Source organism: Bacillus rossius, chromosome 3 (assembly GCF_032445375.1).
Source record: "Bacillus rossius redtenbacheri isolate Brsri chromosome 3, Brsri_v3, whole genome shotgun sequence".
Lineage (NCBI taxonomy): Eukaryota > Metazoa > Arthropoda > Insecta > Phasmatodea > Bacillidae > Bacillus > Bacillus rossius.
Window position 1 is genome coordinate 65,464,197 of NC_086332.1, and position 22,738 is coordinate 65,486,934.

The 22,738-nt window shown below is 38.5% G+C and overlaps 2 protein-coding genes across 2 annotated transcripts in view; one reads left to right on the plus strand and one right to left on the minus strand.

Moving 5' to 3' along the window:
- LOC134530825 (prostatic acid phosphatase-like) overlaps positions 1-16,909 on the plus strand; it is a 41,510-nt gene extending 24,601 nt beyond the window's left edge. Inside the window, exons 5-8 of the mRNA XM_063366069.1 lie at positions 9,437-9,563; positions 12,067-12,278; positions 13,191-13,371; positions 16,637-16,909. Coding sequence (XP_063222139.1) covers positions 9,437-9,563; positions 12,067-12,278; positions 13,191-13,371; positions 16,637-16,677 — 561 coding nt within the window. The 3' untranslated portion in view covers positions 16,678-16,909. The remainder of the gene's footprint in view (positions 1-9,436; positions 9,564-12,066; positions 12,279-13,190; positions 13,372-16,636) is intronic.
- A 2,395-nt stretch (positions 16,910-19,304) lies between these two features.
- Positions 19,305-22,738, minus strand: part of LOC134530826 (anoctamin-8) — a 93,360-nt gene continuing 89,926 nt past the window's right edge. Inside the window, exon 17 of the mRNA XM_063366070.1 lies at positions 19,305-21,185. Within this exon, the coding sequence (XP_063222140.1) occupies positions 20,601-21,185 (585 nt within the window). The 3' untranslated portion in view covers positions 19,305-20,600. The remainder of the gene's footprint in view (positions 21,186-22,738) is intronic.

Sequence of the window (22,738 nt, forward strand, 5' to 3'; positions counted from 1 at the left end):
CCTTCCAAGGGAAAATATTTCTGGTTGTCATTGATGCCTTATCGAAATGGCCAGAGGTACGGTTGGTGCCGTCAATGTCATCTGCTGTAGTGGTGCAGGAGCTGAGGAGTATTTTTAGTAACCATGGTATTCCGGACGTTGTGGTGTCTGATAATGGGACTGCCTTTGCTTCAAGTGAAATGAAGACCTTTCTAGAGAAGAATGAAGTCATCTACAAGTATACGCCCCCATACCACCCAGCCAGTAATGGACAAGCCGAGCGAACGGTGCAAACTGTCAAGGACAAGTTGAAGAGGTTGAAAGCAGGCGACTGGAATACGAGATTACACAGACTGCTCTTTTCGTTGCGCACAACTCCCAGTACGGTCACGCAGAAGACGCCTGCCGAACTCTTGATGGGTCGGAAGCTGCAGACGGTTTTCGACAAGCTGCACCCGCGATCGCTGTCGGGTGCGGGAAAAGGGTTAGTGGAGGACGGGTGTGGTGGAAAAATAAGACAGTTTAGTGAAAAGGACCCAGTGTTAATACGCAACTATGGAGCTGGACCCAAGTGGGTCCCTGGAGTGGTGGCACGTAAGGAGGGTCCAGTTACATACCAAGTTCAGGCTGAAGGTCACATGGCACGGAGACATGTTGATCAGATGGTGCGACGCAATATCGCTACACGACTCCAGGGAAGCTCGAGGTTACCGGTGGGAGGAGCATCTGGGACGCAGCCCCGAGAGCAGGAAGAATCGCTCCAGCAAGCTGTCCATCGGGGGATAGCAGAGCTTCAGCAGCAACCACAAAGGCCTCCAAGCAGTACAGCGACACAACCAGGATCATCTGGTACGAGGATGAGTGGCAGCGAGATGCCCCTTCAGCGAGCGGCCGGTTCCCTAGTGTTGGGGGACTCCGAGCTACCATTTTTGGGGTTTCCTAGTGACTGCGGTTCGGCAGCTGCAGTCAATCATGTTCGTCCAGGGCAGCAAACATCTGAGGAGCTTGCTGGAACCTTGGAGTTCTCACTGCAGGAGACCCAGGGACAGCCCCAGGAGCTGAGTAACTTGCCAACGAGGGTGAGGGAGCGATCCACACGAGTCAAGAAAACACCAAGAAACTTGAGTGACTACGTTCTCCATTGTGTATAACAATATGTACAAGTGCTTAGGGTAAAAAATCACTTGGAGGGAAGGACTGTTATGTACTGTCAGCTCGGTTGGTAAGGCTGAGAGTGTGGTGTTGTCTATGGTTCGTCAGTCAACAGTAGCATCATGGCTGATAGCTCGTCAGATAACCTGTGTAACATGTAATGTAACCAATGTATCGTGTAATGCAGACACAGTGCGTGTAACGGGTACATAAAAATTAGCTAATCGTGTGTTTAGAAGTTAAATATTTAAAAAAAAAAAAAAACTTTTGTATTCTGGGCACATACTTCCGACCCGTCGGAGCAACTACGATATTATCAAGCTAAGTTAAATTAAGAGAGTCTTGTGTAGAATTTAAGATACTTTAATTGTTAATTTTTACATACGTAAGTTCAGTCTTTAGCAAACTGATTAACGTAAATAGTTTTAATTTTTTTTAATTTTTTTTACTCTGTAATACTTCTCTAATGCCTTTTGAATTTTCATGAATTTTGTCCGGCGATATTTTTGTCTAGTGAATTTTTGATAACATTCAATTTTTTTTAATAAATAATAATAATCTGTAAAGTAAGCAAGAATAATTTTTTGTAGTAATTTTTTTAACTGACTTTTGATTTAACAAAGTTTATATTTTTTATTTTCCTTGTACGTAAATGTGATGTACAGCGACGTATATAGAGTCTGAGCACAGAAGCTGTCACATGTAGTCATTTTTTATTTTATCTTTTGCATTCTACCCCTAAAGTCGTATTTGTTCTACACCCTTAATGATCGCATTGTTTATTTAAGTAAGAGCTACGTGACTTCCAGACGGCAAACTGGTTTCTTTTATATGTGTTTTCAAAAGTAGGACTTAGGTCAAGCTAGCCACAGTGCAGCACAAAAATCAGTCCTCTGAGCCAACGAGCCAAGACTGGGTCCTCTGGGTGAAAAATCCCATGACCACTGGAGTGAACCCTGGGTCAAATCCCAGCACTCTACTTTGGACGACCTGTCCAAACCTCCCTTACTGGCAGTGTGAAATCTATCAGCAGTCATGGAAGGTCGAACCGCTCAATAATAATTCACCCCCTTTTTTAGACTTTTTTAATACATTTTTATTGCGATTTATATATATTTAAATAATTTAAATTTGAGTGCGAAGAGTAGTTAATTTATTTTTTTGCAGAAATCTTTTAAAAATAGATATTCAATTAATTATATTAAAAACATCAGAGTTGTTGAGGCTGAATCCCCTAAAAGCAAAATATACAAGGCAGTCATCACTCTATAAGATTAAATATTTAAAACGTACATTATATTTCTGACTCATTAAATTAACTTTAATTAGAGGTATAATCAAAGCTATTATTAATTATATTCCTAAATTCATTCAGAGTATTTTTACCTTTTCAAATTTATTAATGTGGTTGATCGTTTTGGGTCTCGAACCCAGTCTAGCTTGGGGAGAAAAAAAAACCTCGTAGGTCTCTCTGCTCCGGCCTGTTGGTCTGATCAACCATCAGTGCACGGACATACGGAGCCTACGTAGCTAAGATCCTTAGATTCCGGGACCGAGGCGTTGCTTCGCTTTTAGCAAGCATCAAGTCTTATCCATAGCCTGATTGAGCAGGGCTAAGTCCCAATGCCTTCGGCTTCTTGTGGAAAGATGTTTTGTACAGGGGTTTTAATTCCCATTCTAGTTTTAAGTTACAAGGAGTGTATAGTCTCCATTTTATACTGAGTGCAAGGACGCAGGTACCCTTTTCGCCTCAGTGGCCTTATGGCCTCCCTCACAGTGCCCAATAGATGGAATCTACAACTTGTCCAATCATCGTGATCAACCACGTCTAAATTCACGTCATTAATTTAGTACCTACTAAAGTTTATAATATAAACAGTATTTCAAGTTCACAGAGCCATGTTTTAAATCATGATACCCTACGAGGTCCAAATACCTCGGAAGACTGACTTTAAAAGTGACAGCGCCACGCGCGCGCGATAAAAGTTAGTAGTAGGATACAGGCGAACCAGGTTACTCGCTTAACTAGAAGTGTTTTTTTTTTTTTATGCTCCGCATTCAAGCGGCGGAGTATGTGCCGTTAATTAGTAATTTCGACACGATATATTTTAAATTTTTATTATGATTTTAAATTTTTTTGTGTGGAAATTTTATTTGCTCTACTATAGTGTGATTTTACTTTGTTAGTCTGGTGTACTCCTCTGAGTTAAACTTTGTCTCAGTGCTCTGAAGCCCCTTTCCCATCGGCGTATCGGATATTTTGCTGGCCTAATCCCTGACTGGCAGACAGCTTACCATTTCCCCCGCCTTCAGTCACGCCTCAAGCCTGTAATATCATTTCTCTTCGTGACCCTAACTGCATAGACAAGCCTGTAGCTTGCAGGCGACCAGTTCTCAGAGACGAGCTGAGATTGGCCTTTTTCATCACGTATTAGTGTTAAGTTCGCTCCTCTGCAGCCACGACGGGACGTAGATTCCCAGCAGCATTGCATTTTACCCTCACCCCCCCCCCCCCCCTTCTCAGTTCCAAGTAAGACCAATGACCGGTCGTAACCCCCTGGGCAACAGTGACCGTCCTCAAGGTCTCCTCGCAAAAAACGAGTGCGCCAAAACTGATCGCAAGCGCTACCTAGCGACCAAGTCGCGAACTTCTCCGCTAGCCTACCCTCTAGGGCGCCAGAGAGCAGCACCTGCTTTCCCTTGAGTTATATGGACGCCGTGGGCGAGTCGATTGTTTTCAACTCAGACCCCTCCGACAGAGTTCTCTACTGTCGCCTAGTGATGCCAACTTCAAAACTCCTGCCAGAGTTTTTTTTTCCGCCCGCATTCGGGCAAGTTCGGAATCTTTCGGCGGCCCAGACCCCCTCCACCTGTAAGAGCCGGCGCCCCTTTTTAATTACGAGACGCGGTTTGCCGCGACACAGATCAGCGCGCGTCACGTTTGCAGACAGATCTCCGGCGAGCTCAGAAGACTCTGGAAGACTTCATCCGACCGCTAGCGACTATGTAATCGTCCTAAATAAGGGATGCTATCCCTCAACTAAATTCAAGTAGATTAGTCTGTCTGCATAGTGTTAGTAATTTTTTTGTTTTGAAATTTTCCCTTTTAATTTTTTTAACTATGAAGAAATCATCCGCGCCCAGCCGCGCAAATCGCGAGCTACGGACCATGGCTGACTCCGCGATGGCAGCTTGAAGGCAACTCCCCTGTTTTGGTGAGTGATAATTCGCGACCTCCCCTACCTCCCCTTAGATTTTTCCGGGCATTTCTTGCCCCATGTACTGTCTGTATTCAAGTCCTAATCAGTCTTGATTTGGCTTGTTACAGTCAGGGGTTCGACCTCCCAGCGATGCACATATTCAGCTAGATTCCAGATCCAGCAACTACTGGTGGACGAATTGTCCATCAGTATGTTTTTCGGCAGTCCGAGATCCACCCATTAGAAGAAGCAGCTTCCTTCCATTCTACAGTTCGGCATTTTTAACTCCACACCTGGAAGACTCGGGTGATATGGTTTCTATTTCTGTTTCCCCCCTTTTTAAAGACAAACCAGCGATAAGTGACTATCCACTTAATCCACTGATATGGTAAACTAATCAGCGACAAATTTAATGTAGTAGAACATTGCAAGTTGTAATAATGTATCAATACAATGTACTTTGTTTTAAATAATCGCGGGCCGGCCCCTTTTCGTTTTTCTTTTTTTTTTTTTTTTTTAAATCTTTGAAACTTGTTAAAACCTTTTGTATGTAAAGTAATGGAAACAAGATAATTCATCAGGGCAAATAAAACAGGGAAACTATAGATCAAGATAATCGTGTAGTTTTTATTTATTAATTTTAACGATCCACCAACTTCCTCCTTGCTTGTTACAGGAAGTTCCTAAATTTTGTTTGTTCCCCACCTCGTGCCGCCTCTGGTAAATCAATTTATTTAACTTATTTTTTTTATCCAGCAAGTTTCCAAGGCTCTTTTTAATTAATTCAAAATAATTTAATTTTGAGGCACGAGGGATGTAACAAATTGAACGAAGTTCTACAACCACCGCGAATTTTATCTCTGCAGCAAAATTATTTCTTTGAAATGATTCGGGGGTAACGCATTTATTTTTCCACGAATTTTTATGGCTTGTTACTACACACAACTATTTATATGAGTAGTATGTAAATGGTGGAGCTGGGACAGGCTTCAGCTGTGGAGCCAGTGGAGCCAACCACCATCTTGGATTGTGAAGTCACGGCGGCCATCTTGTATGACCTTGACCTTTGACATTGAGCTTTGACCTTGAACTTTGACATTCAAAATTAGCCAAAATTTACCCAAAACCGTTAAAATTTTCATTTTTTGAAGGAAAAAATCCTCAAAAAATTCAACAATTCAAAAATTATGATTTCGAAAACCTCATAATACTTTTTGCCTTAGAAAGAATACAAATTCCTAAAAGATGCTTAAGCATTCATGTCTAAAGCCTCCGATAAGCCTCTGACGTCATCTAGGATTGTGACCGCCATCTTGGATTATGACATCACCATTGCAATTTGCGTTACGGCCGCCATCTTTAAAATCCGTAATTTTTATGTTAGAAGATCGGGAAAAAATAGACAAATTCATAAAAAATAACAAAATTTTAATAAAAATTTTATTTTAAAAATTTTAATGTACACTTATGCCGTGGAGCTCGGAGTCCTCGGTTCAAACCCGGCGAGATAAAAAAAATGAGGTCAAAGTCAAATTTCAAGGTCAAGGTCAAATTTCAAGGTCAAAGTCAAATTTCGAGGTCAAAGCCAAAGTTCAAGGTCTTGGTCAAATTTCCAGGTCAAAGGTCAAATTTCAATGTCAAGGTCAAAGGTATGGTGTACAGAAAATTACACTAACATGGCATCAGCACACTCTAGCAGACGAAAACAAGCTGGTGGCCTCCAGCAGACGAAGACAAGATAGCGGACATGATGTCATACCAGCTGACGCTATATACCTTGTTATTGGTGGTGGTAGATCAGTTGGAGGTGGCTTCAGTAGAGGAAGGATCTGTCTTTTTTTATTTTTTGCTCTTACCAGTTTTGAACCCAGGACGGGAATCGGTCTGATTAATAAGTAAATTAATAAGTTATTTTTTTGGTGAATTTTGAACTATTTTTCATTAAAATCGGATAATAAATAAAGATTTCCAGGATGGCGCCCGTAACGGTAATTGATACAAGTGGTGACATAATTTAACATGTCGGGTGTGTTGTAAGACGATTATATTACTTTTATTGAAATTTTTTTTAATATATTAATAAATTACTGGTTTACTCTCGCCAGGAATCGAACCGAGGAGCAAATCGTTTAAGTAACTAAACATTTGAAGTAGGCAATTTTTAAAATATTTTTTGGAATCTTTTCGGAATTTCTAGAATTAAAATTGTGGATTTTCCAGATGGTGGCCGTAACGAAACATGCAACATTAATATAATCCAATATGGCGGCCGTAACGAAAAGTGTAACGATGGCATAGTACTCAACCAAGGTGGTGGGCATAATGAAACATGCAACATTTATATAATCCAAGGTGGTGACCGTAACAATATGTGCAACAGTGGTTTTTAAGTAATATTTTATTAAATTTTAATTAATATATTTTTATAATTTTTAAAATTTTCCCTGGTTTTATAACATAAAAATTACGGATTTTCAAGATGGCGGACATGACATCATACTAGTTGACGATATATTTATCTTAGCATAAGTGGTGGGAGGTCAGTCTGCCGGGAGCTTTGTTGAGGAAGGACCTGACGTCATTTTTATTTTGATCTCGCCGGGTTTAAACCGAGGACTCCAAGCTCCATGGCGTAAGTGTACATTAAAAATTTTTAAAATAATGTTTTAATTAAATTATTTATTATTAAATTCGATTATTCATTTTTTATCAATTTTAATTTTTTTCCCGATTTTCTAACATAAAATTAACGGATTTTCAATATGGTGGCCGTAACGGAAATTGCAACGGTGACGTCATAATCCAATATGGCGGTCATAATCCTAGATGACGTCAAAGGCTTATCGGAGGCTTTAGACATGGATGCTTAAGCATCTTTTAGGAATTTGTATTCTTTCTAAGGCAAAAAGTATTATGAGATTTTCGAAATCCTAATTTTTGATTTGTGGAATTTTTTGAGAATTTTTTTTTTCCAAAAAAAATGGAATTTTTGGCGATTTTTGGGGATTTTGGGTAAATTTTGGCTCATTTTGAAGGTCAAAGTTCAAGGTCAAAGTGACGTCACAATCCAAGATGGCGGTCGGCTCCACTGGCTCCACAGCTGAAGCCTGTCCTAGCTCCGCCATTTGCATACTACTTCGATGAAATAATTTTCCCTCGGCGAGAAAAGTTCACGGTGGTTGTAGAACTTCGTTCATTTTAATTATAATCCTGACGATCGGTGTTCTATTTTAAATACTTTCTCATTATTTACAAACGTTTGTTCATTTCCAACTTCAAAGACGTATACCGGCCTTGGGAAGCACTTTGGACCATAATTATACGTATGTTTTCAACTTATTTTGTCGTGATGAACCTGCAGCCGAAGTTGGTTCGTCACTTTCAGGCTCATCCTGTATTGTGTGGACAGTATTGCTTATACTCAGTGGCGCCGCAGGAGGGGGAATAGGACGGGTTATAATACCCCCTTCCCCTCCTGAAGTAAAGAAAAAAATATGCAACATCTCGTTAAAGGCAGTATGTTTTTTTTGGGTGATACAAGGTGAGATCTTACGACACCTTTGATCACAAACCACAAAGACAGTGTTGCGTGTGGAAAATGATAACGTAACTGTCGAAACCACGCGTTGTTGAAGCAATTTTTTTTAAATATTCAATTTCTCATTTTATTTTTTTTAAATCTCCACCCGAAATAAATTATTGTATCCTCAACTGTTTATACTTGTATGACAATTTGTTTGCATGTCTTCGTCATCTCCATCACACCCCAACATCACCCCCCCCTTCCCCTCCACCCAATTGTCATCCCTTAGGTACCAAATTTCCTTTCGTATTGGTTCGGAACCCAACACTTTAATGTGGTTAAGTTTTCTTTGTTTCTCATAATTAGTTCTACTTAAGGCTAGTTCACAACGCTCATAATCAATTACACTCGACTACACAGTCTTATTTTAATGACATAACTAATCCTTAACTTTAATTCCGAAATACTCAATCTAAAGCTAGCCTTAATGGCTACACTAAATTTTTAAGTTGGTACAATACCTTAGGTCTGAATGAAAATTTCGATGATGTTGTTACCCTGGAAATAAAATCCAAAATATTTGTTTTGTGTGCATGCGATCGCCATATTGGAACGAGTTGACCGATTTCCAATAAAATATGGAATTTATGTTCTCAAAGACTTTGAGACGTCTTTTTTTGTCGTGTATGCGTTTTATAAATCGGAATGTAAATTTTAATAATGGAGTGTAGTTAAAATATGACAGAATTTTAAAAGTTATAACCCGGTTTAGTATACTCGTGTTATATATATATATATGCAACCTGATTATATATATATATATATATAAGTTTGGTAAGGTTTTATGCTTGTGCACCTATAAACAGTTTTTCTTGTTTAAAGATCTCTACGAGTAATAAGTAAGTATATAAAACGTTAACTATATAAAGTCACATCTAATTTGAGAGCAGATAATTTACACAAAGGTTAAACAATTTGAGTAAATTAAAATTAATTTTGTGCAGAAAAAAATCCACAATTTAAACCACGTGATAAATGGCGTGATAACTGTGAGACGGTGAAATTACGAAGAATGGAAAAAAATTACAATGTTAAGGCATTTGGTGAATTGATACAATTGTAATTGCAATAAACGACCATTAGATGGACGAACAGCTTGTGACAATTTCAAAAAGGTGGCACTCACCGGTAACGAACCGACTAGACTCAGGGAGGAGAGGAAGAAAGCTAAGATGGCGGACGTCACCCGACCTAGTACGAAATTTAAATTATTAACGGTGGATTACAAAAACTGTATATTTTTTTTACTTCACATTTACAATACGTAGGTACTCACGTTAAAAACCTGCGGCCGTGTCCAGACACAGATGCGGAATCCATTATTTTTCTATGATAAAAAAATGATTTTCCCACAATTCCAATTATGATAATGAGCTAGTACAATTCAGGTCGTGGGCCTTCTTGGCTAGAGTCGAAAATAATGCTTCATGGCTTCTGGGTCGAAGTCAGGTCCGTCTGGGCGTGCCGTGTGGTTGTCGCCTCCAGGGCCGCGGTACCTTGATGCTTGGCTCCGTGACCGCAGGCCTACCACGGCGAGAAGCTGCCCTTCTGGAGCCGCGGCGTGTTTCCGCAGCCCTTGTCCCAGTACAACGACTGGAACGTGTTCTTCGGCGTGGCCTGCACGGCGCCGCTTCGTCGGATGTTCGTCGGTGAGTGCCCGCGCCCCTGTTCCAGCCCTGCTTCCTGCTTCGACGCAACCCTCCTTCAGTGGTCACTGGCGATGAGGAGAGGAGCACGCAATAAAGACGACTCTCAACTATCTGACAGCAAAAAAAAAAAAAACAGACAGAGAAATTAATAGCCACAACCTCAAAGTGTATAATGCATGATATTAAGTTTAAAAATGAATTTTTACGCAATTGCTAGTTCGCACCGCACGCCATAGAGAAAACCCGAAGAACGGACAATAGAATATGAAAACAAAAAAACACAGACAAAAAGACAAAATCACTCTATGTAAATTATATATATATATATACACATATATATTGCATAGAGAATGTTGTGAACGAAAATAATTTTTTTAGCCAACAATTTAAAACATAGATATTTCTGTTAGTCACAAAGACCGGAAACAACTTTACTTGAGATACTGCTAACTTGACTTTGGCATATACTAGAGTGTGAACCACAGACTGAAGACTGATTTAGACTAAAATTATCTCCCTCTCGCATGACTGCAACATTTTTTTTTACTTAGTTGCCCTCATAACTGTCCAAAAAAGCTTATGCAAAACTAGACCATGAGCGTTTGTTTTAATAAAGGTTCTACAATAAGAAAGACTTATTATTTTGTTGGAATAACTAAACATAAACGTAATATTTTGATGTATGGCATAAATTTAAACACAATATTGATTAAATTTAAAAAAATTAGAACGCGCCAGTTATGAACGCGTTTCTGACAGTCGCATTGGCGGTAAAAAAAAAAAAAACGTTAAATTTTGAAGCCAAGACATTTTTCTTCAACGCAGCTTGCACGAGAGGACTAATAAGCCATCGGATAAGTTAGGCGCACACTGGTCGTGAAAGCAGGCACGAATCGGATTTCATAATTCTCTACACTGCATTAAATGAGACTGCGGTCACTTATCCTCATCGCACGTATCGGACGTCGGCGAGAGAGCAAGAAGAATAAATCCATATAGTCCGTGCGATGCGTATGAATAGACGGCACAGGTGATGGGGTATCCTTTAGGAAATTCCAGGGCTCCGAATGCACGGTGCGTACTACTTTTTTTTTTTTAATAAAACCATTTGCGCGATTCGTGCTGTGCCTGAGTAAACAGTAAACAACTAGGGTGTGGACACGTTCACGGACAGTGTAAGGAGCGAGGTGACGCAGTGGTGAGGCTTTGGAGAGAGTAATAGTACAACCCAGTTTCAACATAAAACTGGGTCCAATGTAACTACCCAGAGTTTATTTCAACACGGACAGGGTAAACAGTATAACTAACTGCTCAAGTAAGTTTGCAACCACTGAAAAATAAAACCTTAAAATATCATTGTTGTGTTTAGTTTTTTTTGTATTTATATCCACTAATGTCAAAAAGATTACAAGTAATTATTTTTATAATGAAATTTAAGCTGTTATGTAGTAATAATATAAATTCAATTCTTAATACTCCATTTCAGCATTCGCATTCCTGAGGATCTTGGTTTGGAACCTCAATCCGGCCATCGTAATTTTTAGTTTTCTAATAGTTTCTCAAAACCACCACAGACAAACGCCGTTTTTTTTTTTTTTTTATTTATTTCTGGACTCCTTTACCTATTCATTCCCCAATGTCCGTAGGCAGTGTTTAGGCACGTTCCCCGATTGTCAACGATACTTTTCAGGGTATATGACCCGTTTAAGGTCACTGGTTTATATTTACGTTCCACGCGGTTAAAATTGACGACTATTTGAGTGGCTGAACTTTCACAACATCAAAATATATCATATTTTTCGCATCGTTAGCTGGCAAAGATGCATTTGTAACGTTTTTGTGTAGTGTGGATGAGGAGAATGAAATGGAATTATACAACTGAAACTTTATAGGCTTGAAGTCAATCGTACTGGCTACTATTTGATATGATTTCATTTCTTCCATTTAAAAATATATATATTTAATTTTACTTGGCCTTTAGAAATCATTTGAATTTTAATGATTTTAAGAGACCAAATAAAATTAAATATTTTTGAAGCAATTTGAAATCATACCACGCACTACCCAGCAGCATTGTATTGTTTCAGTTATTTATTTCGTTTGATTCACCTTATCCATACTGCACAGAAATGTTAAAAATTCAACTTTGCCAGCTAATTATGCGAAAAAGTATGCATTATATATAGAGACCTGCAAAATTCGCGGATTCAATGACCTCCAGGATAGACTCTACTACACTCTACACACTCTACACACTCGGGCTGCTGACTTGTGAGTCGTCTCGACCGAGTGTCTGTGATTCGACACTTCTTTGAGCGAGGACCTCTAATTGGCCCTCATTACTCCAGATTAACAGCGAACCAATAAATTTGCAGCGCTAAGGTATAATTATTTGAATTGTAGCATATCACGAAATGAATCCGCGAATTTTGCAGGTCTCTAATTATATATATATTTGTTGTTGTGGAGGTTGGGCCAGTGAGAGTGTGCCGCCGGCCCGCAGGTCGCCTGGTGCACGAGATCCTGGAGCACACGCAGCTGAAGGCGGAGCGCGCGCTGCGGCCCGACAGGAAGCTGTTCCTGTACGGCGCCCACGACACCAACCTGCTGGCGCTGCTGTCCGTGCTGCGCGCCTGGAACGGCGAGCTTCCGCCCTTCTCGGCCTGCCTCATGGTCGAGCTGCGGCTCAACCAGCGCCAGGAGCACGTCGTCACGGTACTGTCGCACTGCGCGCCTTTCATACAGTGTAGTATTCCACCCAGGGGCCCGCCTGGTCTCGGGCGTGTGGCCATGTTGGAGCGACTCTCGCTGGTGCTTCTACCGCGGTGTCGCCTCCAAGCGCGCGGTCTTCTCGTCGTGAGATTCGGGCTGGACTGTTCGGTGTGCGGGTTCGGGCATATCAAGGACATAAATACTGAATACAACTGTCCCTAAAATTCTGCTTTGTGGGACTCCCGCGCTTCAATTTTTTTCGAATCAGACTATGCCATTTCTGCTGTGTCTCTAAACGATCTATTTGTAGGGGCATGCAGATTTCGCGAAAAGATTTCGAGACTAGATGAAAGTTAAAACACTATAACATCGTCTGTGTTTCGTGATTGGGTGAGTGTCTCCCAGGTACATATCAATTGTAACAACACCAATCATAGTGATTCAGTGCGGAAGTAAACGTGTCCTGAGTGGCTCGGTCAAATAAGGCAACGACTTCTCTTGCAGACGGTCGCCAATCACAAGGAAGAAACCACAGGTGCGGGTATACCTTTTTGCAGCCTAATAGGCGTTCAGATCTTTTCGCAAAAATGCCTGCCCCTATCTATTTGTCTTAAAACCAGGCCAGTTATTTAAAATAACAGTTTGGGAAGCCAGCTTTGCGAAGGGTACTTTCTTGTCATTGGCATCGAGTGACGTACACGTCCGAAAATGGCCAATGCTTACGAATTGGGAGTCACAGCTGAGCCAGCCACCAGAACGTAGTTCGAAAAGAAATAACGCATTCAGAAATCGGCTATTTTGCTTCAGTCCATATGAACGAGGTGAAATAGAGCGGTGTGTACGTGTGCATAACTGGTGGGGGGGGATGGTAGTAGTTTCCCCACGTGTTTGTTCCACGAGCTGGTGTGACCGCAGGTGTCGTACAAGAACGACACGGCGCGGCCTCCTCACGTGCTGAAGCTGCCGGGCTGCCGCTCCATCGCCTGCTCCATCCAGGAGTTCGCCGCCGTCGCGAGCCCCGAGGCGTTCGACGAGAGCGAGTGCGAGGACAGACCCGACCCGCAGCTGCCGCTCGTCTTCCACCTGCCCGCCAGACGTGAGTTCCCGCGCGCTTCCCCTCGCTCGCCCGCGTGCTCCTTACACAACATCTTCATAGTAGCGTGAATTTACCAAAGACCTCACTCTCTATAGAAACGCATTTATCCCTTAGAATATTTTTTCAATAATTTGTATCATTAAAACGAGGGAAATTCTATATAATTAGATTCTACAGTCATGATTACATTCATTCTCCAAAAGTTAAAAAATTATAACACGATTTTTTTTATAAAAATAAAATCATATCTTTACCTACATACACATTAAACTGTACCTTCATTGTCCAATGAAATTTCTGATGTTGGCCTATTCGCATCAAACAAAGAAGGAGAAAAAAAAAACCGAAACCTGATAAGTTCAAAGTGCGGTAATTTTCACGTCGCGATTATACGTATTTTACATATGTATTTTAATATGTGAATACTTAACTTTTTGCATGTTGCATTTTTTTTCTCAAATACTGTCTTAGACAAACTTATATATTTGTTTAATTTACTTTCCCGCGCCGTTAAATTGTTTACCTTATATTTGCGAGCGCTAGTTAAATATGATTTACAGTGATATTCGTAACTATACATCTATATTATTGATTTGACAGGTACTAAGCTTACCTACTTAAATATTAAGTCATAAGAATTTTCTTCACTTAATAGCAAAAATAAAACCATTTTAAAGGTAGTAGCCTTAAAAATTTTACTTTAATTACTAAATGTTTTACTCACGATTTTAAATAAATTCGTAATATAATAGTCGTGTATGGTTTAAATGGTTTTGCAGGTTATATTAGAATTTTTACTGGTTTTCAGAACCTTTAAGACTGATTTATATTTTAATCTAGCATTAACTGCGAAAATAAATTATTAAATGTAGTTTGTAAACAAAATTAAATGTATTTATTGTCATAAAATTCTTAATTTATAATTAAGAAATATGCTATTATTATGTTGTTTTTTAAACTGAATCTCAATTTTCTATGTATGATCTTTAGTAAAAAAAATTTTTGTTTATTTATAAGTGATGTATAAAATTAATCTTACGAAACAGGCTACAAACGAACGGTTAATTTAAAACTGTATACCATACTATTACGTGTACATTCTCCTTAGTTCATGCTATGGTTGAAATATAAATTTGCCTTTAGGTTTATTAAACTCAGTAAATAAACAATAAATTACTAAATAGAAAAAAATATTTTTTTAAATAAATACCGAGAGAAATATTATGAATTAATTTTAATTTATAAGCATCAAATCGAAATAAAAAAAAAAAATAATCATGATACTACGCCGTTAAGTCTACAGAAAAATCACAATAAATGCATCATTTCAAGTGCATATTTTCATTGGAGCAAAGAACTCTGATGTAGAGATCCAACGTACTTTCTATGAAATTCGAAGTTATCTGGAGCTGAAGCTACGAAAAAATTCTTCTTTAATCGACACACATTTTTATCTGAAAAGTTCGTAAAATTATTGTTATTTATAAAAATAATAACATTTCTTTGTATTCAACAAGAATCATAGTGGTGAGTCGCACCTTAAACTAAGATTGGTCGTTTTTAAGTTTATCAATTGGAGTAATACCATTGAATATATTATATATTCAATGGTAATAATACTTTCCTATTTGCAAGCGTTACTAAGAGAGTGTATTAAAAACACGAGCATTAAGGGTTGGAAAGTTATCAGTACTTGTATTTAATTGTTGAGCTTAATATGCTAATATTTTCTTAGTTAACAAACACTTGTGCCTAATATGTATCACCATCTGACACGCAGAATAAATTTAATGTATTGCAAATTATTATAACCTGCCAACTAAATTCACACAATTATTTGTATGCATGGCAGGATGCTTATCATGGTACACCTAACTGGCATTATTTATTGGTAGGGCCATGTGATTTAGGCGAAAAGATATCGACGCTAGCTGAGAGTTAAAACACCGTAGCACCATTTTTGTTTTTGACGTGATAACGTCTTATAAATCGATGAACGCCGGCTGCACGCACGAAAAAGCATGACTTATTGCCACGTTCCGCCTGAGCCGAGCGTGCAAGCGAGAACGCGGAACAAGCGATAGAGAGGCACGATCGGCTTGTGACGCATCTATCTCTCTTCCACTCCATCGGCCGATGCGTCCGAGTAGAAGAGAGACAGCGGCAGCACACAACCTACACGTGAACTGTTTTGACAACTGTTTATAAAGTGAAGTGAAAAGTTAATGTGGTTTCCATTGTTTATTACAACAACAATTGCAGCAAAAAAGGTAATTAATTCTCGCATTTTAAGAATTTGATTAGTGATATAATCTCATACATTTGTTCTTATGACGTTATCACATAAAATTATCGTCCGTAAACCGACTTTACATACAAACTATTTTTTTTATTTGTCAAGTTCTTTCAGGTGCATGTATACTGTCAGCAAACCAATCACAATAATTCTGTGCGGAAGCAAACCCGTCATGAATGGCACTGCCAAATAAGCCAATTACTAGGAAGAAACAACTGGCGCCGGCATAGCTCATTGCAGTCTAATGGGCGTACAGATATTTTTCGCGAAATATGCTTGCCCCTATTTATGGGTAGAGACCGGAAATATTTGCGGATTTATTTCGCGATATGGTAAAATTTAAACAAATATACCTTAAAGCTGCTTTTTATATTAGCTCACTGTTTATTTGGGCGCCTCTGAATCGACCAGAAACCCTCAACCAAAGAAATAACGAATCACAGGCAAAGCATTTGAGACGCAGTTTTTGCCGATTATACAGAGGACTGTGTAGTCTATTCTTAAAGTGATCCAAACCTCGAATATTTTGAGGCCCTATTTATTGGTTAGTGGTAGTTTTACGCGCCCCGAATGACAAGAAACAAGTTGGAAAACACAGCAATTAACTTTAAACAACGATTAGCATTCCGGACAGATAATAAAAAATAAAATCAAATAATACAATACATTTGACGATTTGTGTACAAGAGTGTGGAGTCTAGCCTAGTAACAGAAAATAAACGCGAATTTTTCAGGTCTCTGCACACGATAGAACGTATTCATGCTCTAATTGATATTACTGAGAAACTTACGTAGATTTGAACGAGTAAAGTTTTCAATTTGGGGGGGGGGAATCAAATGAACAATAAACGATATTGGTGACCGTGCAGTACGAAATTAAATTGAAGATTTTAATGTAGACGTTCAAAACGTGCTTGAATTTCAAGTTGTGTAAACTATAGTGGAAATTGTTTTCTATTTGTTCTCTAGATCTTCGTGATGAATGGAAACAGTGCTTCGATGTTAAGTGACACGTTCATCATCGTGCAACCTCGTGTAAGTGTAAGAGAAGATATCATCATTGCAAACTGTAGAAGACTGAATATATTTAAAAAGAAGATTTGTGTTACACAGTTATTTTACAGATCGTGAATAAAAATACCGTTCACAACAAAATAGAGTGCATTACTAATGAGACATTTATTTCTTGTTACGAACATGGTGTACAAAGTTATGAAATAAAACAATATGTTTCTCCACTTACTAGTAGTATTTCTTGATTTTCTCCCAATTTTTATTCCAAAGAAACTTAAAATCTGTCTATGTTCATAAAACGATTCTGTGAATCTATTCAAAAAATTAATCCGAGTTGAATACATTTATTGTTATTATTATTTCTCAGTTTTTTCATCATTACACCTTCTTTGACACTAAATATGAAAGACCGAAAAAATAGTAGAGCGGCATGTCTTTAGAATTAATCATATAATGATAGTTTTAATGAGTCAGGCCTATTGGTCTGTGGTTATAGCTTCTGGCTGGTGAACCCAAGGTGCTTAGTTCTCTGCTCTGCTGAGTCGGAAATCGTTCACACTGGATACTTCCCTTCCCGGGTTCAGGGGTGAGTGTTGTGTTCGTACTGTGGAAGAAAATGACATATCACTGTATAATCATCTCTTGTATTCCCCTCATCACTCCGTGCCCATGGCTCGGGTACAAACAAGCCACCTGGATGATCAAATTAATTGTCATTAATCTTTAAACAATTTCGAGTGAGTATTTTGATAACATTTTAAGTTTTTGCAGAGGTTATTTAAATGATTCTAAAATAATAATATAGAAACAAGGGTTTTGGGCCTGGTAATCGTTTCTATAAAAATTACATATGATTTTTTTTTTCATGGACATGCAATTTAATTTTATCGCCTTATTTAAACGAACCCGTGATAACAGCGCAATTATAAAGTCACTTCACATCATAGTACACACAATATTCTCAATGACAGCTTACTAACTGTTCCATGTGTTGAAGGAAAGGTTTAATGGTACCAAAACACATCACATAACTTTACCACTATTAACAGTTTACATCAGTTATCCACGATCCTAGGCCAAGAATGAGCTGGGAATCATTTTTAAAAAAAACGCATACCTGAGCACACATTTAGTACCATCTACAGAACTTCAGAAAAAAAACATACAATTAAAAATTGTTAAAAATATCCAGTGATGTCTGTTTACGAAGAGCATTTAAAAAACGCTAAGGACATATTAGTACTTCTGTATCTGTATTTCGATTTTAAACTGTATTTTTAGAAGATTGCAAATTATGGAAACGCATGTTTTGATAATAATACTTTTATATGAAAATTCCAGCGAAGATACTTGAAAACACTCATTTCTAGGCCATTAACTATTACGTACGGTTACCACAGAAATCTCATAATTGGCATAAGCACGACGTAAAGACTGTGCGCTAAATCAGAGTCTTGCGATTAGAGGCGATACCGCGCTAGAAGCCCCAGCGAGTGTCATACTTATCATTCCACCTCGCTAACACACACACAACCATGAGTAAGCAGGCACCTTGACGTTAGGCATTTCTCTAAACGTTTGCCATCACATGCTGGGAATATTGTCAAAAAGAGGTTGAAAAAATTAACATCAGTCATATACAACACTAATTTTATTTTGACAACAGAACATGTAACTAAACTGGAAATAGGCACTTCACAAATAATACTAGCATATAACAAAACTAACAAATGTTTTCAACATGTTTGGTAACAACTTTAGCGATTCTGTCAAAAAGCAGCTCGACACTAAAATGGACAGCAAATAACATAGCCACAAAAATATTACGTGATTTAGCTAACTAGTGCGTACGGACAGTGGGACATGGAACTATTTGAGTGTGTTGTTTGGGAAGGCATCGTAGCTCCGGCCACCTCATGGAAACCGAGATACAGCATACACATGACTAAGGCAAATCTGAAAAATGTTCACATGGGATGCAGCAACATTCAACAAATATTAAAGCTATTCCTCAACTCACAAGTGTGACATTTTTAAAATGTGGTCAGAATTTTCTTTGTTTTATAAAGGTCATAAATGCAATACAGCTTCCAAAATTCAGACGTATACAATACACATTTAGACAATTACATAGAATAGTTTTCGAAATTTTTGAGGTTTAAAATTAATACTAGCATAAAATGTGTACGTATCATCAATGACTTTAAAAACCACAACCAGACAGTCACTACACAATAAGTACTTCAATACTTTACCCAAACAGAAATCAATAATGAATAATAATAAAACAGAACAGAAGACTTGGTAGTAAAAGAAAAAGAGGAAAAAATTTCTAGAAGCTGACAGAAAAAATATACTGAAATAACCATAAGGTAGCAAAACAACAAGTGGGGGTGGGAGGTAGAACAGGAACAGAGATAATATGTACATGTATGTTACCACTTTGAAGGAAAAATACCAATTCACTAAAAATATATATATATATATATATATATATATATATATATATATATATATATATATATATATATATATATATATATATATATATATATATATATATATATATATATATATATATATTAAAATTCTACATGTTAACACTAAATAAAAAATGCTACCATGGAAGAGATTACAAAATAATTTAAGAAATTGGTTGAAAAAACAGATAATAAAACAAACATCTAACTAGAGACAGAATAAGAAAGCACCATGTTTAAGATCATGATGACCAGCAGACATTGTATGCTAATAAATGGGTTATAAATTTCCTACGAGTAACATTGATAAAGTGCACACATATAACTACAACAAAAACTGTTTTTGATTATATTAACTGTAGCAAGGAAATAAGATCTTTATATTTCATTATAAAATATCTTGGGGAGATGTAACAGAACATATCTGCATTTTGTAGAAATAAAAGCTATAAGCTATTCGTTGTCCACATATAATATAAAACATAATTCAAAATATATTCTAAGCAATAATAATATTTTTCCAAACCACTATGAATTGTTTAAATTTGTTAGTTTAAAAATATGTAACATAATGTTCTGTTACATTGGAAATAAAATTAGAATAGGTAAAACTGTCACTGTAAAAGGTAAAACTGAGACACAACATCCATACCTCTATTAAAAATAACTTGGGTATTTTCTTTCATCAGCATTCCCTAACTCCTTCAATAAAGCTAGAGAAAGATGCTAATATTGAGTGATGCTATACATAACTGGACTTGCTCTTATTTGTACATTTTGTGAAAAATTTTAAGTTGGTCGGGTACTAACAAGCCTACCTATACCTCTTGATACCTTACCTACCAGCAGGTGTAGAGAGATAGTAGATTTATGTGTGCAAAATCCTTGGTTGTGTTCGTTCCATAAAAAAATCACCAGAAATTTAACTTGAAGCTTTAAAACGTACTACTACAGTACACTTAAACTGTGTAAAAACCAACAAAATATTTTATAAAAACATACAACCACTTCTTAAATGTTATTTTATTATCATTAAAATAGCTTTTAACTAGGCATTACCCATATAGCAATGCAATAAAAATGCCAAAAATTAATTTAAAATGTTTTACAAAACATTTTCTAAACAGTGGTTGGCTTCATGTTTAATCCGACCAATATGCAAGTGCACGAGGCGGCCATCAGAAAGTATTGTAACGAGAACACTACGTATGTGCCTATTACACTATACGCTCCTGATGGCCCTATTCTCAGCCAATCAGCGAGCCTCCTAGCTATAAACAAGCAACCACTGCTTGAACTATTACATACTCTCCAAACAAGAGCTCATACCCCTCCACACCCGTGACAACTGAACACCCACAGACAGTGATCCTAGGCTCGCTACGCTACGGCACTAGCAGAACGACTACGACAGGGGACGGAGGGGGGGACGAGGGGAGCTACAAGTTCGCACCACCGTGCTGCGGGGGTTTCCGGCGCTGCAGCCCCACTGGGGGGCCCCGGGCGACGTCATCCACCGCAATCAGCTTCTCGATGGGGATGCACGATAGCTCACCACCCACGTTCGCCGGCTGCATCCACTTCTCCTTGGCCTTGTTCTCGGCCTCGCGAGCCAACGCGTCGCGAGCCCTCCTCTCCTTCAGCTTCAACGAGAAGATGGCCACGCTGCGGGCACGCTTCATCAGGCTCTGCTTGACGCGCGTCTTCTTGGCGGCCAGCTCGTCGCTCTTCGAGGTGGCGGCCGCCTCGTCCCCCTCCTGGCTGGACACGGTGCGGCTACTGTCCGAGAGTGAGCCCTCCTTCTCGGGCGAGAACCGGAACTTGGGCTTGGCGTGCGAGAGGGAGCCCCAAGGCGGGGCGGAGCGCAGCAGGTCCGAGTCCGAGGACGCGGCCAGGTCCTTGGGGGCCACGATGCAGTCGGTGCTGCGCCTCAGGGTCGGGTCCTCGCGGCCGGCGGCGCCCCCCATCTCGGGCTCGCTCGTCTTGCGGGCACCGTCCAAGCCGAGCCGGCGGACCCAGTCCACCTGCGGCCCACAGCATGCCACACGCACCTCATCACTGCCAGCACAACCCTTACCACCTTGGGCTTGCTAAATAAATAATCAGGCCACTCAAGAGAAACCAAAGGCCCTGGGACAAACAATATTGTCGTGAATCTTCTCATTCCTTAATCTTAATGTACAACCTTTCAAAACCCCCAGTTTTAAAATACATATATCTAAAGACTGTCAAAGTCTGTTAAATGTGGTCCGTGCATATTGCATTACTTGTAAGGTTTCCTATTAATCACAGTACAACAGACTGGAAATATTTTTGTTTTAGTTACACCCGAGCATAAAAAAAAACTCTCAAAACTTAACTGGGCTCCGGGAATTTTGCCCCCCTTCCCCTTTCTCTTGACAGCCTTTTAAATTATCAGTCCCAGTGTTTTCATGTTATCACCTGTTATTAATAAACAAAAACCATTCAACATGTAAATGTCTGAAGGAAATCTCTGATATTTTACATAAGCCGCTTCAGTTGAGACACGATAGCTCCACTTGACCATGAATGTTTACTTAAGCAAAGGTTGTGGTTTTACGAGCCACAAAATAAAAGACTACATTTGGATGCTGCAAACTGTGGAAAATTGTTATAAATTCAAGCTGGAAGGGCTAAGACATTTTTCTGAAGAGAAAGTTTAAAAATATATATCGCATGATCCATAGAAACATATAATTTGACCCTTTCTATAGGTTACCGTAGTCAACACAAAGGAATATCATATTTTCCACTGTTTAATATACTTAACATTTTCATAATTCTTGATGTGTAAACATCTTAGCTCTCGGTATACAGCATTTGGTAGGAGTAATTTTGTGAAAATGGAAAGGAAGTTGATGAACGGAAATGTGATGCAAAGATGGGTGGACCCACGTGTATCAACCTAAAACAGTATCTAGTCACATTCGTAAACATTAGAGTACATACCAAGCACATTGGTGTGCCAAATGAAACTTTATGATAGTGAAAATCTACCCTAGAATATATTTGGTAAACTAAAATAGTCACAGTAAAAAAGTAATCACAAGTTTTAAATTCCTACGAAAACTGGCATTGCAATGATTGTTATAAATATTCTCCTTGCAATATGTAAATGGGCTCGATAGCACAGCAGTAGAGCACGCGGTTGGTAACCTCAAGGGACCTGGTTAAAATATTTAACTAGAAAATGTTTTACTTTTTTAATAATATTATAATAATATATATTAATAATGTTGAATAAGCTCAATAAGTTTAAGGTTTGTTTGTAGTAATTATTTACAAACTGATTTCAGTTGTTTAAGCAAAAACAAATATATAATTTATACTTAGTGTTATAATATTTGTTTTAAAATGTTTCAAGTTACCTAATATTTTAGTAATGTCATAGAAGTAACTTTTCTAATGTGTGCAGAAACTTTATAGGTTTAACTGCTTAGTAAATTTAACAAGTTGGGCAGTATTTTAATTAAATACCTTGTCGAAAATCAGGTCCAAAGCCAGGGTTAAGGTTTTTTCAAGGTTATTTTTTTTTATTACAGGCGTTTTAATAGTT